The sequence below is a fragment of the Daphnia pulicaria genome, chromosome 11 (genome assembly GCF_021234035.1).
Source record: "Daphnia pulicaria isolate SC F1-1A chromosome 11, SC_F0-13Bv2, whole genome shotgun sequence".
In the NCBI taxonomy this organism is placed as follows: Eukaryota; Metazoa; Arthropoda; class Branchiopoda; order Diplostraca; family Daphniidae; genus Daphnia; species Daphnia pulicaria.
In genome coordinates this window covers 634,571-649,485 of record NC_060923.1, presented here as the reverse complement: position 1 = coordinate 649,485, position 14,915 = coordinate 634,571, and the positions used below count along the sequence as shown (strand labels likewise).

General features: G+C 42.7%; 3 protein-coding genes across 5 annotated transcripts; 1 reads left to right on the top strand and 2 right to left on the bottom strand.

Moving 5' to 3' along the window:
* Positions 1 to 243: 243 nt before the first annotated feature.
* Positions 244 to 4,757, top strand: LOC124315879 (aminopeptidase N-like). The gene is made up of 12 exons (XM_046781600.1): positions 244 to 1,396; positions 1,456 to 1,611; positions 1,666 to 1,830; positions 1,891 to 2,151; positions 2,223 to 2,286; positions 2,346 to 2,584; positions 2,652 to 3,028; positions 3,103 to 3,380; positions 3,437 to 3,804; positions 3,865 to 4,008; positions 4,078 to 4,150; positions 4,220 to 4,757. The coding sequence occupies exons 1-12, from the start codon at positions 918 to 920 to the stop codon at positions 4,352 to 4,354; spliced, it is 2,739 nt and encodes a 912-aa protein (XP_046637556.1). The 5' UTR covers positions 244 to 917; the 3' UTR covers positions 4,355 to 4,757.
* On the bottom strand, positions 4,648 to 9,579 carry LOC124315909 (G1/S-specific cyclin-E1-like). 3 transcript variants are annotated; one of them, XM_046781651.1, is made up of 9 exons: positions 9,427 to 9,579; positions 7,508 to 7,590; positions 7,354 to 7,447; positions 7,233 to 7,289; positions 7,106 to 7,173; positions 6,847 to 7,048; positions 6,675 to 6,786; positions 6,045 to 6,613; positions 4,648 to 5,979 (listed from the first exon to the last, which is right to left on the bottom strand). In XM_046781651.1, exons 2-9 carry the CDS (start codon positions 7,519 to 7,521, stop codon positions 5,725 to 5,727), a joined length of 1,371 nt encoding a protein of 456 aa, XP_046637607.1. In that variant the 5' UTR covers positions 7,522 to 7,590; positions 9,427 to 9,579; the 3' UTR covers positions 4,648 to 5,724. The 3 variants fall into 3 exon arrangements, with proteins under 3 accessions (XP_046637607.1, XP_046637608.1, XP_046637609.1); XM_046781652.1 differs by lacking the exon at positions 9,427 to 9,579 and adding an exon at positions 8,189 to 8,280; XM_046781653.1 differs by lacking the exon at positions 9,427 to 9,579 and adding an exon at positions 7,831 to 8,148.
* Positions 9,445 to 14,909, bottom strand: LOC124315880 (GPI ethanolamine phosphate transferase 1-like). Its single transcript, XM_046781601.1, has 11 exons — positions 14,587 to 14,909; positions 14,401 to 14,521; positions 14,232 to 14,331; positions 13,937 to 14,165; positions 13,753 to 13,880; positions 13,508 to 13,689; positions 13,210 to 13,440; positions 12,905 to 13,148; positions 12,475 to 12,835; positions 12,204 to 12,403; positions 9,445 to 12,140 (listed from the first exon to the last, which is right to left on the bottom strand). The coding sequence occupies exons 1-11, from the start codon at positions 14,802 to 14,804 to the stop codon at positions 11,482 to 11,484; spliced, it is 2,673 nt and encodes an 890-aa protein (XP_046637557.1). The 5' UTR covers positions 14,805 to 14,909; the 3' UTR covers positions 9,445 to 11,481.
* Between the last annotated feature and the right edge of the window lie 6 nt (positions 14,910 to 14,915).

The window sequence follows — 14,915 nt, the reverse complement described above, 5'->3', positions numbered from 1 at the left end:
TTCTATAGACCAGAGAAACTTTAGGATTCTGCACTGGCACAAACTGGGTTAGTACTGAAGCAATTTGCCAATAGCTCTTCACACGACCGTGTAGTTGGTTATGTAATGATCACCAAACTTTTCTGTTTCTACCTGCATCGACCTTACGTCATTCCAGGGAATGACAATAAATCGACTGTGGGGGTTAGAAACGATAAAAAAACAAAGGATCTTGCCGTCGTATTTTCTAACTATATCGAGAAATTGAGTTCAAAAATATACCGAAATAAATGGAAAATAATGCGCCGAAACGGTTGGTGTTAACCGACACGATTGTGTAAGCACGTCAACAAAGTTGACTGATTGATCATCGTGAAAAATTATTAAGGTTTCGAGAGCAACGCGCTGTAACACTTTTTGAAGCAACACGGAATGGGGGCCTTACTCCGCCATCATATTATTCAACCGGAACAATCCACCGCCAATACCACAACAACAACAGTGAATCCAACATTATACCGTTGACCTTATTGTTGGTTTATTGCAAAAGTTGTTTCATCCTTTTCTTCTTCCTGGAATCGTCCATCATTCTGTCGATTGGTGTAAATAAGACACTTGGTGAGGACACGGTGCATATCGGACGCGTGACAAAATAACAAGTGGTCTTTGATGTGCACCTGCCGGCCCGCGCTGTGACACATTCCCAATACGACTTACTGCTGGTCTACGTCTTTATACAGCTGTATGATTCACCACCATGGCTCCGCCTTTTAAAATTTCATTAAATTCTCTATTGATTCGTGTACACCATCACCTATATATCGGGTCGGTCGCTACACAAGTTTCCTTATGCGTCGCCTCTTTCTGCTATAAAAACTCGCAGTCGCTAGACAAGCACCAACCAGTCGGCTTGACATTTTCTTCGCAGTAAAGTAAAGATGCAGCCTCAGTGGTGTCGTGTGCTTGTGATTTTGTCAACGGTGCTGATAACTGTCACTGCCAATAATACACTTCAGGGTGGAGGGATGAGATTGTCACGAAATCTCATACCTCGTCACTACACGCTCCGGTTGCTGCCACACGTCCTCGACGAGAGCGAAAACGCCATCATTGACGGTTTCGTTCAAATCGACGTCCGCTGCACTAAAAGTACTCGGCAGATCGTTTTGAACGCTGATGATGTCCGCGTCAACTTGGAATCCATCAAAGTGTACGATCGTGCATCGAGAGAGCGTTTCTCCGTTGAAAACATCACGCAAGATGTTGACAACCAGTTCGTGATCCTCCACTTGAGACGCAAGACCCTGATTAAAGGAGCCAATTACGTGATTGCCATGAATTTCATCAGTCAACTCAACAGTCAGGAAAAATCTCGAGGGTTTTACCGCTTAAAGTACACGGAAGCTGGCCAGCCAAGGTATATTCGATTTTAGATATTTGACGTGTATCGCAATATTTATTGATTTTGATCATTAGCGTGATGGCGTTGACTCAAATGGAACCTGTCGATGCTCGGAAAGTGTTTCCGTGTTTTGACGAGCCGAATATGAAAGCTGATTTCACCATTATCGTCGGCAGACCCGCCAATATGATTTCTGTCAGTAACATGCCTCTCTACAAATCGTCACCTGTGTAAGTCAATTGTCACTTTCTAATCAAACAAAAGGCTGAAATCATTATTGACAGGGAGGAGAAACCTGGATACGAATGGGATTTTTTCCATCGATCCTTTTCCATGTCGACCTATTTGGTCTCGATTGCCATTTTAGACGGTCCGTCTTGGCTCAGTTTGTCGGACGGTAATGTCAAATTGAGACTTTGGGCTCGCCCGTCACTTCTCAATCAGACAAGGTACTTGAATTCAATTACAACATCCATTCGTGAATAATCAATTCTTCTTCTTTAAAAAAGGTACTTTTTAAAAGTGGCTAGAAAAATGCTGGATTTCTATCAAAGCTATTTGGCGCTGGATTTCCCGCTGCCCAAGCAGGATTTGATCGCTGTCCCGAATATCGAAACAGCCATGGAAAACTGGGGCCTCATGATTTTCGGAGAGCAATTCCTAACCTATGAAAACGGAATCACGTCATCGGATAAAGTAGAATTCAACACTTTGGCGATGGCTCACGAAACGGCGCATCAATGGTTCGGCAACTTGGTCACCTTGGACTGGTGTGGACTTTTACCAACATCGACTTAACTGCTCAAATAATACTAACTCGCATTTGTTTCCTAATTTACAGGTGGGCAGAATTGTGGTTAAACGAAGGGCTGGCAACTTTTCTATCTTACGTCGCAGTCGATCAGGTACGCACAGGTTACTTTTATCTTATAAAGTCATAATCATCTGATGATTAAAAACGTAGGTCTTTCCCGAGTACAAAATGGAAGAAACATTCGTCCTTAATGAGATGCAAAAAGTGATGCAAGACGACGCGTCCCTAACTTCTCATCCCATTTCTCAGCAAGTCAACCAACCAGAGGAAATCATTTCGGTTTTCGATGCAATTTCGTACAAGAAAGGCGCATCCATTTTACGGATGTTGAACGAGTTTCTCGGTCACAAGACTTTCAAACAAGGACTAACGCGTTATCTAAAAAAGCTGTAATATACCTTAATTGGTTTACTGTTTTCAATTCCGTTATTATCGCGGGTTCCTGGGCATTTTTAGAGAATACGGGAACGCCGTCCAGGACGATTTATGGGCAGCGTTTACTCGGCAGGCGGCCATCAACAAAGTGAAACTCCCCTACGATATCAAGTTCATTATGCAAACGTGGACGCATAACGTGGGATATCCAGTCGTGACAATCGCCCGCAATTATTCGGCTCGAACGGCCACTGCATCGCAGTCACGTTTTCTGGTTTACCCAGGCAAAAATTTCTCCCAGGACGAGAACGACCTTTGGGTAATTCCTCTCACTTTTATTACGCCATTATCGAAAGAAACAAAACTGAGGTGGTTGCCACCGTCGAGCCGCGCTGAGAACATGACGGATTTAAATGTTGATGCCGACCAGTGGCTTATCTCCAATGTGAATCGTTCAGGTATTATTTTACAATCGCCCTATCTGCTATAGATAAAATGTTTACCCGTGTCTTATTTTTTAAATTGGTGCAAGGATTTTACCGAGTGAATTACGACGAGCGCAACTGGAACTTAATCTGGGCTCAATTACTTCACGACCCAAAACAAATCCCCACCATCAGCCGGGCTGAACTGATCGACGATGCGTTTCATTTAGCAAGAGCTGACCTCTTGCCGTACCGAACGGCACTAAACTTGGCCAATTATTTGAGAAAGGAAACGGAATATTTGCCGTGGAGATCGGCTTTCGACGTCTTCCAATACATCGACGCCATGTTGACTCGCATGCCGTCGACCTACGAAGCTTTCAAGGTGATGAAACTTTATTACTTTGAAAATGCAATCGTAATCTGACTTGTTATTTACAGCAATTCATCGTCGGAATTCTTGCACCTTTGTACGAACAATTGACAGTTATTGGCCAGACTGACGGCGACGATTTAACGACTCTGCGACTTCTTTCGGAAGCGACTAAATGGGCTTGTCGTTGGGATCAAAAAGATTGCGTCGAAATGGCGTTGGTCGTTTATCGGGAGTGGATGGCACGACCAAACGACCCGGAAGTGATAGTCCCGGCCGATTTGAAAAGGGTAATCACTTGCACGGCAGTACGTCATTTGAACTGGACTGAATGGCAATTCGCTTGGACCAAATTTCAAGAGTCCAACATTCAAACAGAAAAGAGCGATTTGTTGAACGGAATGGCTTGCACAACCAACACTTCTCTACTTTCAACGTAATATCGGCGATAGCTATCGAATGAATTTAAATTATTAGCTAATCTGTTTGCAATTAGAATGTTGGACTGGACGCTGTCCTCTTCGAATGAGGAAAATATTTACTTCCACGGTGTCATAAAGAGCATCGCATCCGAGTCCTTGGTGGGCAGAGATCTCGCCTTTAACTTTCTAAAATCTCATTGGGGTGCGCTAAAACAAAGGTTCGTTTAAAATGCAATTTTTTTAAAAGGATTTTCGTTTAAAAGTGGGAATCTATATTCTATACGCAGATATAACGGAAGACCTGACTCTGCATTGGAGGGTGTCACTTCATCTTTCAATAATTTATCCGATTTGGAAAAGGTATACGTCAACAAATGTCAATCATTATCAGTTTTTTAGGCGATAACGATTGATTTTCAAATGATGCAGTTGGAATCTTTCCAAAGCGAAAATGGAGAAGAGGATTTAATCTCTTACCTTAACGGAATCACCGAAGCCAATGTCCTGTGGATGGCAAAGCACTACCAATCCATCGATGAGTGGCTGCATCAGTTGTTGGTTTAACCTATTTTTAAAATAATTTATTGTGAGCTGTTAAATTATAAGCGTTGTTGATTTAAGAAAATACAATTTGAGACACTAATTTCGTTAAATAATCAAGGTAAAACGGATGTGAAACAGATTACCTGGAGAATGAATTCCCTAGTCCAAAGGGTCCAAGAAATTGCTGCATCACTCATGACGCAATGCAGACAGATGAAAGTGTTATCTCACCGGATGCCAAAATCCTTGAAGGTCAGCCAACAGACACAGAGACGTGTAGCACATCATCCATGCAGTGTTTAAAAGTACTGGTATAATTGAAATATAGTTTATTTATTAACCTCAGGGAGACAAAAAGGGAATCAAGAGACTGATGTGATGGCATGACAAAATCATAATGGGAAAATCCAGAAAAATGGAAAAAGAAATGGATAAGAAATGGATGATGAAAATGTACAAAAATGGCAGGTAAAATATGCTGAATTCAAGAATTGAAGAGAGAAACACACAAAAACGAAGAAGGAATGAATGTCTAGATGTCAATCCAAGTCCGCAAACTTTTCAACTTTCTTCTGTTCAAGTCTTTTACTGACACGTTCGATGTCTGTGCACATTTTCGTTGAATTTGGCGAATCAATACGAATACAGGTATGAGGCACGGCATGGGCAAATACAGGGGTGAATTGGTCGTCGGCAAACACTTAACACTTACCACAGACAATTATTATACGACATTGAGGCTGTTGGAAGTTCAATAGCAATGGCGTCAGTCGCATAAAATACACTGCGCTTTCAGACGATAGGCTCAGGCAGTTGTTTTAAAACGAAACCGTTAAAAAAAGAGAAAAATGAATTAAAAATGAAACGGCTCATAAAAAGAAATCAAATGCAAAGGACGTCCTTGAGATGTGAACTGTACGGCGTTATGAAGTTGAGAATGGCTTCAACCCCACCTAACCCAAGGCATTATTGCAACTGAAAGGACTAGACTATCATGCGAGCTTCGTTAATTCTCTGATGAACCAAAAATGAAAGAAATTAAGTAAAATCCTCAAATCAGGTTTTCATTAAGAAAAGATGAATTGTTTTTTGTAAAAATAATGCCTTTCCCTGAACAAAAAAAGATTATCAAAAAGCTTGTGGAACCATTGATCCTGTCAAATAATTACCGGTGACATGGAAATTCTTCAAACTCTTTTGTAAAACAAGGAAAAGGGAGGGGAGGAATGGCACTCTTATTGCGGTCGTCCAGCTTCCAACAACAAAAAAGAAGAATTGAAAAGAACGTTTGTAGCCATGTCCTGTGTCGAACAACGAACGATAACGCGCGCAAAATGACGCCGTTTGAAATGATGATCGAATTTAAAACGAAGAAGAAAGGAAATTTTGTTTTACGAATACGAAATGGCTGACTGAGCATCGTCATTCCACTCGGATGTTATGGTCGAACAACGAGGGCTTTCAGAGTTCAGAGTGGAAGGTGTCAGTACTACGGCATTGGCAGTGGTGTTATTATTGACGGGTGAAAGGGGAGCGCTCGTCCGGCCCTTGTTTTTGCTTTGCGGAGGCGTCAGCATACCCAGAGGGCCCAGCGCTGGACTGGGTGGCGACGCGGCAGACTCTGTTAACCGGCTTTGAGCAGCTTCCTTAAGGTGCAAACAATTAATTAATAGTGAACCTTAAAATTTTAAAAGAAATTCAAATAAAATACCAGTATGCTGAGGTCGATGTTGTGCGTCTGTATGTTATGCGTGTCCTCGATGGGAATCTGTGAAAAGGTCTTAATTTCCACAGGTCCGGCTTCGCGCAAGGTCAGTGCAAATGGTGCCATCCAATAAATGCACGATGAAATTTCCTCCCAAGAATACCCAGAGCATTGAAGCGCCACCCGCTCGCCCACGATGTGGTAGACGGCGGCTGCGGCGATGGCGCTGTACGTATAGCGAAGACTGAGAATATCCATTGTGGAAAGGTCGAGCAGACGGGCAGCTTGAACAAAGGTGTGACTGGAAAACTGTTTAGTCTCCATCTTGCTGCCGCTATTCTCCTTGGATTCCAATTCTTCCTTGTCACCAAGTGCGTTGGCCAATTGCATGTAAATTCCCAGCCAACAGTTGGCAGTGGCGGGCGACAGTTCCCAATTTAAGCTCTTCATGATAACAAGCTCCTTCATCATGATCTCGGCCTCGCTACAGGCACCGTCAGTGACGTAGGCAAACTCGTTCAACTTGGGAGGATAAATCTCTTCGATCTTGGCAGCGATAAACAAAGCGGCGATACCTAGAAATCCAAGTGTAATCATTACGATCTGTTTAACATCAATTAAATATCAAAAACGTACCAATCAACTGAAGTTGCTGTTTGGGTATGTCGGTCTGGGTGGCCAAGTAACGGTCGACAAAGTCCAGCGCCAGATGGTAGGTCTCACGATGCAACCGGTACACTTCACACACCTTGAAATCAAAATTATTAGTCGCCATTCAAAGCAAAATTGAAGTAGAAATGGAACATACCTCAACAAGCCAGTCGAGGAGGATGGCCCGCATTCTTGGTTGCAGAGATGGATGAGCAAGGATGTAGTCGTGATTCCGCTTGTAAAGGCGATCCTTACGACACAAAGAATTCCAAACCTCATCCGGATCTGCCCAGTTGAACTTGGGGAAAGGGCTGAGTCGCGATGTTAAAATTTGCGACGAGACAGCCAGTCGGCGGAAGCTGTGAAATCAAAATATTAAAATCTATTCTTGTTACATTAATGAAACAAATACGTACTCTGAAGTAGAATTGCTGACAGATGATGACTGACTTGATGTCTCCCATCCTACATTCTCCTCCCAAGCCTGCAAGAAACAAAGATGCTGAGGACATTCGATAAAATTCAGAATGAAAGTGAAGCTACCTGTTGCTGATGGTACGGCTGCCTTGCCCTCATGTCCCTCACATCATTCTCGTAATCCTACATCAAGAAAAATTAGCTGAGTAATCAAAGACACCACACTATCAGTGAACTAGTTATTTACCTGCACATGAGTTTCAGATTTTCGCTTGCGGTTAAGGATGACAGGAAGTAGTTTCTGTCCTGGCAGCGATTCCCTCTTGTTAGTCACTCTGCATCTGCAAGGAAATGATGGAATATAAATAATTGCAATAAATCGAAAGTAAAAGAAATCATACCCTCTCCTGGACATTTTCCAGTAAATTCAGACAGAGTGAGATAAGTTGAGGGCAGTCAGTTCTTTCTACACCTCTGGTGAAACCTGCAACAAATGTAGTGAGATGATGAATCTCTCCAAGAAAGAAAAAACGATTGCGAAAGTGGGAGCAAGTTCAACGAAAGCGAATTCGCTTTCTTATTAACATGAAACAAAAAGTGAAACGCCACCGGCTTCTGACACGAGAAGAGGCCATGGCCACGTCCAAGGCTGGGGGATTTAGAGGCCAACGAGTAAAACCCCGTGAAATGGAAACAAGTAATGGTGGAATTGGAATAAACTTACAGTTTTCGATAGAGGAATGAAAATGGCACACATTGGTATCAATCACTTAAAAATGTGAAGCCATCAAGTTGGGAAACTAAGGCGTCAAAGATTTGACATATTCATCGTGGGGGATAAGAGCAGCGGTGGCGGGGCCCACTTGGCGCCCAATATGGGACAATGGGAAAAAACGCGCGCGGGGACCAACAGGTCGCACTTAATGGTGGGTTTTCAAATCCGTCCGAAATTAAAACGAATAGGCCGATTGATGAAATTTTTACACGGTCGTGGAGCTCAGCATGTCAACTTTCGATTGGTGCAATCAAATGTCCATTGCGATGAACGTGGGTGAATAAAACGAGTTGGATACGAGTGTTACCTTTTGGTGTGAACGGGTCGGCGTTGGTGGATACGAGTGCCCGTTCGCAGTGGGCGCGGGGAATTGACAAGTAAAGAGGGGCAGGGAAAAAATGGGAACTGGGGCGCAGCGCCGCCAGTCGGTGGTCCGTCTCTACTTTTTTCCAAATATCCAGCGGGGGCGCATCCGGTGCTGCCATCCGCAACTTTTTGACAATTTCAATAGCTTTATCTTCTTCTTCTTCAGAGCATTTATCAAACATGATAAATGATGATGATAAAAAGGACAACCATCGGTGTATGACTACAATTTCACAATTTTTAGAAAAGAAAGAGAATGGCCTGTCGGAGTAGAAAGAAGCCGGACGCAAAAGATTCGCCAATAAATGAACTGTAAAGTTAAACAACAACATGTTTGTTGGGACTTTTTTTTCCTAACGTATAAATCACAATAAGAAGTGAGCGGCATTGACCAGAAAAATGTGAGTGCAGAAATTGTTGATTCACGCGGAATGGACCGCGTCTCGACCAGCATTGCAATAACCCAGAGGGGATTCACATCGAAATAATAAATCTCAGTGTAAAAGAAGATGGAAAGAAGAGCGAACTGCAGGAATGTCATCAACATAATCATCATCTGCCCCAGCAGTCTGAAAACGCAATCTGTTTCGAGCCGGCTGAGCCTATTCATTGGACGCCAGTGGTCCCCCCCCCCCCACCCTTCGATATCAAATCGACATGGGGTTGGACAACAACTGCAGCAGCTCTATATTGAATGATAGCACATACGTATATAATAATAGTACCACCGATGAAAATGCATTCAAACGTTTTGATATTGAGTGAGTTTCACAGAGGCTTTGAGGGGGTGCTGCTAGGCTAACAGGGGGGACACACAGAGAAGGGGAGAATGGAGGGAAAAATGAACAAAAGGTGCATCTAGGATATCTCTCTCTCTAGCTGCGTTAGATTCCACCCTCCGGGCGCCCGGTTTTTTCCACCCTCGACACACACACACACTGTACACACCCGAATTCTAAGTTAAGTCGATGATAAAAAAGAGAAACGCGCGCCAAATCTTTTTTCATCAGTGAAAGCAATTTTGTCTCTCTCTCTCAAGAGTGGTTTAGACTTCATTTGGAGATTTATAATCAATTCTGCAAATCTTTTTGATGGACTTTTTCGAGCAAATCAGTTTGGGGAGACATAAGGATTGGGAACAAGAAATATTTTTGGGAAAGAGGAAGACACCAATAATACCTGTGATGGTTGAATGAGTTCAAATCCAGTTTGTGTATGGAAAAGCGTATAAAAAGACAAAAATCACTGAAATAATAAAACTAAAATATCGAGTAGGTGGTAGATGAAGCAAGTGAGAAAACAGAATCCGTGTCGTCGAGGAAGTACAGTGAAACTGGGAAGAAGAATCTCTTTCATGGTCAAGATCGAGAGCGAGCGCCCTCTCCATTTGAAAAATTGTCAGCGGCTCCACCTAGGATCCAGCGGGAAAGGAGGACTCTGATTGGTCCAACTCGAGATATGGGCGGAGTCGAGCCACAAAAGACTCACGTGGGGAGCTACTAGTCGATCAGCTGTTTCCGACTATTTTCGCGGCAAAAACAGGTGACTGAGACTGACTGGGCGGGAAATGAAAACAAACGGGACTCGAACAAGGGATAGAGTAGACGTAACCCACCGGTGTCGATTTCACGTAGACTAGACAAGATAAAAAAATTCTTTCCATCGTCTTGAATAACGCATCAATTCCCATCTGGTTCTTTTTTTGATGGGCCTGGAAAAAATAAAAGTATTGAACCAGAAAAAAGGAAAACGATTAAATTTCAACCAAGTTTTTGGAACGGGGAAAAGCCCGCGCGCGCTCTTTTTTTACTCTTCTTCCGGAAATGGAAAAACTGGTTACGGCAACCTTGATCAGACTGTTCTTTTTTGGGGGGGGGCTAGTCTTTTGATTGTTATCGTTCACTGTCATTTTCTTTTTTTGTTATTCTTGTCATTTGAACTTTGTAACTTGAAACTATTCAAAATTGAATATCCTGTTCAAGAGGGGGGGACTACCAATGCAAGTAGAATATCAGCTAAAAGACCATCTGAATCTATTGGTTTCGGATGGGAAACCGAGTTTGTTTGCTGTCATTTCTTGATAGTTGCCGAACCCGATCGAGTGGCTCTGCTTGGCATTTTGGACACAATAAAAAGGAAGAAAGAAGAAGAGGCGCGCGCTAAAGAAGAAAAACTTAAATGAGAATTCACCCTCGAGTGACGAAGAAGAGAAGAGGGGTTGGTATAGTTGGATGGACTCTTTTCCCAGAATGCCTGGACCTTCACTGGGGGTGAACTGGACAAGAGTAAATTTATTTTTTATTTTTTCGAAATCTGTTGTTTCCAACATTTATCAATTTTTCCCAGAATAAATATTAATTAACCTTAATGCGCTACCCAGAATATTTCGTCTGATTAAGAGCCAAAACAGGGTGGGGTTAAAAGACGTGACTGTAATATTAAAATGACTGGTGACAAGTGTACAAAACGTATTGAGAAACGTCCAGTCACGCTTAAGACGTGTTTATAAACTCAGACGTTCTTATAGCTTGATGGTCAATTATTATTTGATGGTTCTTTCTTCTCCCCCCCGAAATGCCCTCAAATGGCAAAGTCAACATATCATGAATGCCAAGGTCATTTTTAAAACAGCAGAGGAACACGAAAGACAACGGCCAAAAGAGTTGGCGAGTTTGAACTCTGCCGTGTTCAAATCTAATAATCCCAAGGTTTTATGCGTTCCTCCAAGCTAAAATAATAAAAGAAGCCAACCCCCCGGTTCTGCTGAATAATTCACGAGAGAGAAAGGAGTTGGTTAAAGATAACACAGTGGCATAATCTGCAACAAAAGGAAAATGTAGCGCCTTTGGACTGACCAATCGCGCGGTTCTCTCGGCGGCCCTGTATCCACGTGTATATTTTTACATGAGAAGACTGTGTCCTCCACCTGATCTCTCCCTAAAGGGGACAGGTAAAATACCTGTGCGCGGCCGCTGCTGCCCACGTATAGCGCACAAAAGAGGAAACCCCACAAGGAAAAAAATAGAAAGGGAAATCAAAAGAAAAGAAACAGCAGCAGGTGAATGAACTGCGGCATGGGGATTGGCCAGTTTCAACTCATTAGACGGCCGAAACATTTTTCCCATTTTATTGTTGTTGTGTGTGCGCGAATTATTTCAAAAGGAGGAGGAGTAAATGAACTAGAATTTCCACTGGATTTTGGTGGATGCCATTCTTCTCGTCGTCGTCGGCAGCTCAGTCTTTGTCGTATTTACTGGCGGTGGGTCGTGTGGCGTGGAAATAGATGGGGCCGTGTGTCAGGAACTGGACGACGGAACGGAGGAGCATCACAAAGACAACGGTGAATTGAACGATAACGTAGTGAGACAGGGAGGTGCCAATGTCTAGCCAACTGCCGCGCGAGGTCACCCAGTGGAAGAACTGGACGGCCATGGCTGCCGATAGCAACAGAATCATCAGGTAAACATTCTTCATCGACAGTTGGTGCTGGACTGTAATTGCCCAAAGGGCCGACGAGACGGCAATGAACGGCACGGTAATCTTCCACAGGAGAAGGCCGGCCATGGTGAAGGGTGAGAAGGTCGTGACGAAACAGCGGACGCTGCTAGGATCGAAACTGTTGAGACTGGCCAAATTGCCCAGTCCAAAGAAGGAGAGAAACGTGAGAAAGAGGAAAAAATACGAGCGCCGAAGTTGAGTCCAAAAGGAATCCGTGGCCGGAATGGCGGCCTCCAATCTGATCCAAATGGCCAACGCCACGACTAGAACGGCGAAAAAGATTCCCTCGTAAGACAATGACAAGAGCAGAAAGGACGGTGTCAACGTGATGACGATGCCAATCAAACGAGGCCAAACTAAAGACGGACCAATCAGAGGTAATGTCAATGGCAAACCTGCAATAAGTTTTCAAATGATTAGAGATTAATTTAGGAATAAATTGCATTTAAATGTGTTACAGAGAAGAATCCAAGAAAGGGCTTGTTCCAGTACTGGGAGTCCTTGCCCTTGGACCAGACTATCGCTGACACTGTGGCGGACGTAGAGTGTGATTGGAATGGCAATCGTGTAGCAAACTAGAACCGTTCGATCACGGTCGTGGTGCATGACCAATGAACTCCAGAAGGCCATGACCGTCAAAATCATTCCTCCGATATCTCTGATCAATTCAATTCCAAATCAGTCAAGTGAGTATACAAAAGGCCATTTTAACCTACGTAACAAACTTACACGAGGATTGGGACGGAATGTTTTCCAACAGGAGGAAAGACGGGAAACATGGCCAAAATGAGGAAAGTGAACATCCATAAACTCTTGAACGTTTCGTGGTGTCGCCATCGGCTGGATGAGTGTTGGTCCCAGTGCGGCCAAAGTGACATGAAAACCAGTCCGACAGAGAGAAACCACCGGTAAAAGAACCCGGCCACAATGAATTCAAGTCCACCGAGAATGAAGGTGGTCCATACAAAATGGCGGATGCGGATTAGACGGATAGTTTGGCGGAGCATCTGTTTCGACTGCCGTAAGCAATACCACCACAACATCAAAGGCAGTAAGTGATAGGCGTAATAGAGAAACGGGACTCCCTCCACTGTCAATTTAAAAGAATCAAAGATTGGCATGACATCCCAACAAAATGGAATTTATAATTATTATGTACCCGTTAGAACGATGAAGATGACCACAGATAATCCGAAAACGATTTGATCAATTAGCCGGAACTGATGACCAGTTTTCTTTTTAGATGTCGTGACTAGTCGTTCTTGAATAATAAACACGGCGAGGATGCCAGCCCATCCGATGTAAGCCAACGTGATAAACATTTTCAGTTGAAACTCGTCGTAGCGATAAAAATAATCCATGCCTTGAAGGCAAAGGTCCATTAAATTGAGACTTTGCTGGATCTATTGAAATAAAAATTGTCAAAAAGATGAATCACATTTTATAAAACTTTAGTAGGCCTACCGATTCATTGTAGTAACCAGAGCGGATTGACGCTTCAATCTGTTGAAGATTATGGGCGCTCACTTGGTTGGATTCCAGCGGCCAGAAAGGCCGGAACCGCAACGAAAGACTCCGGTCTTGCTGACGTTGAGAAAGAGCTTGAAAAGATCGGCTCAGTTGTTGGACATTGGCTAAGGCACAGTGTGACTTCCAAAGCATTTCGTCGGCCAGATAAGCTAAAGGTAGTTTTCCCTAATAAGATAAACAAGTATTAGTTAGTTATTAGTTTATGAAAATGACAATGATTTCCATTTTTTACCACAGAATTGACTGGAAAATTGATTCCCAGTAATGCAGCCATCAAAGGTGCAACATCAGCTTGTTCCATGTCGTTTCTGTTATTCTCCCAGTGTATGGCATCAATGTTTTTCGTATTGATTCCAGCGCCCCATGCCACTACCGGGGTTTGTGTTTCGGACGGATGACCCGCTCCATGAGATCCTATGATTAGAAATTTGTATCAGTCAAGTTTTATTTATTTAGATTTATAAGTTGAAAACGTACCCCAATCGGTCATTCCGTGATCGGCAGTAAAAATAAAGGCAGTTTGATTGTCTTTGAAATATTCGTTGATTAACCCTTCAATTTTGGCAATCCCTTGGTCCACGTACCGAAGATTATCGGTATAAAATCTAAACAAATTGCAAATTAAAATACAAACTTATGAAATGAAAGAAGCTGGAATTACGTAGAGTGGGGTTTGTTCGTATGGCCGTTGGTGTCCAATCCCAGAAGGTGGATGAAAAATATCAACTTTCGCTCTTGCAACATGCTCGAAAGTGTGGCGTTATGAGGAGCCATTTTAATGAATCGCTCAAAATGTTCAAATACCCATTCGTCTAGTTTGTAGGCGTCATGCCCAGTAAATTGTTCACTCTCTGACGAATAAGTATATGACATAACATTACCCTTTGTTCCTGTAGAAATTGATATTTTTTAATATTTCCTGATTAAAAACTAAGAAAATTCTGTAAATTACAAACCTTTTGAAAACATGGAAAGAATATCTGGGCTACCCCAGCCAAATGTGTAACTGCTTTGATTGAAAACAGAGTCAAATTCAACTGGGTTCTCTTTCCAGCCCTGAAAATAATCACATTTTTATTCGGATTTCCCAAATTTATTTTAAGTTTAAGTTTTCTAATAATTTACTCTGAAAACGGCAGAAGGATCTTCATACAATCCAGCGATCATGGCTACATGTCCAGGACGGGATTCAGTTGGCACTCTAGTGTTGGACAATCCCCATTTTCCTCTACTGCTCGCTATTGATCTGTAGTGAAATATTATCAACATATTAAATTTTGAGGATTTCCCCTCTTGAATACAAAATCAAACCTGAGAAATTTCGCATTTGGTTCTCGATCGTTGCCGTAACTGAGAAATGTGTCGAATCTTAATCCATCAGCTGAGAAAAGTACCAATCTTTTGGCCGGTGCCGGGATAGGGTTAGCATACGGAGTCATTCCCTTTACTATCGGTGAATGAAAATGAATATCAAACACTGAAAGAAGAAAGACTATTTGCACGAAAACGGCGCTCAAAATAATCCACATTTTGGCGTGTTTTTAAACGGATACTTAAAATCACAACATGATCTCGGGAAATGCTAACTTAAATGTTGTTTGACGTAAACAACAATTTGACGTCTACTGCTATTGTCTCGT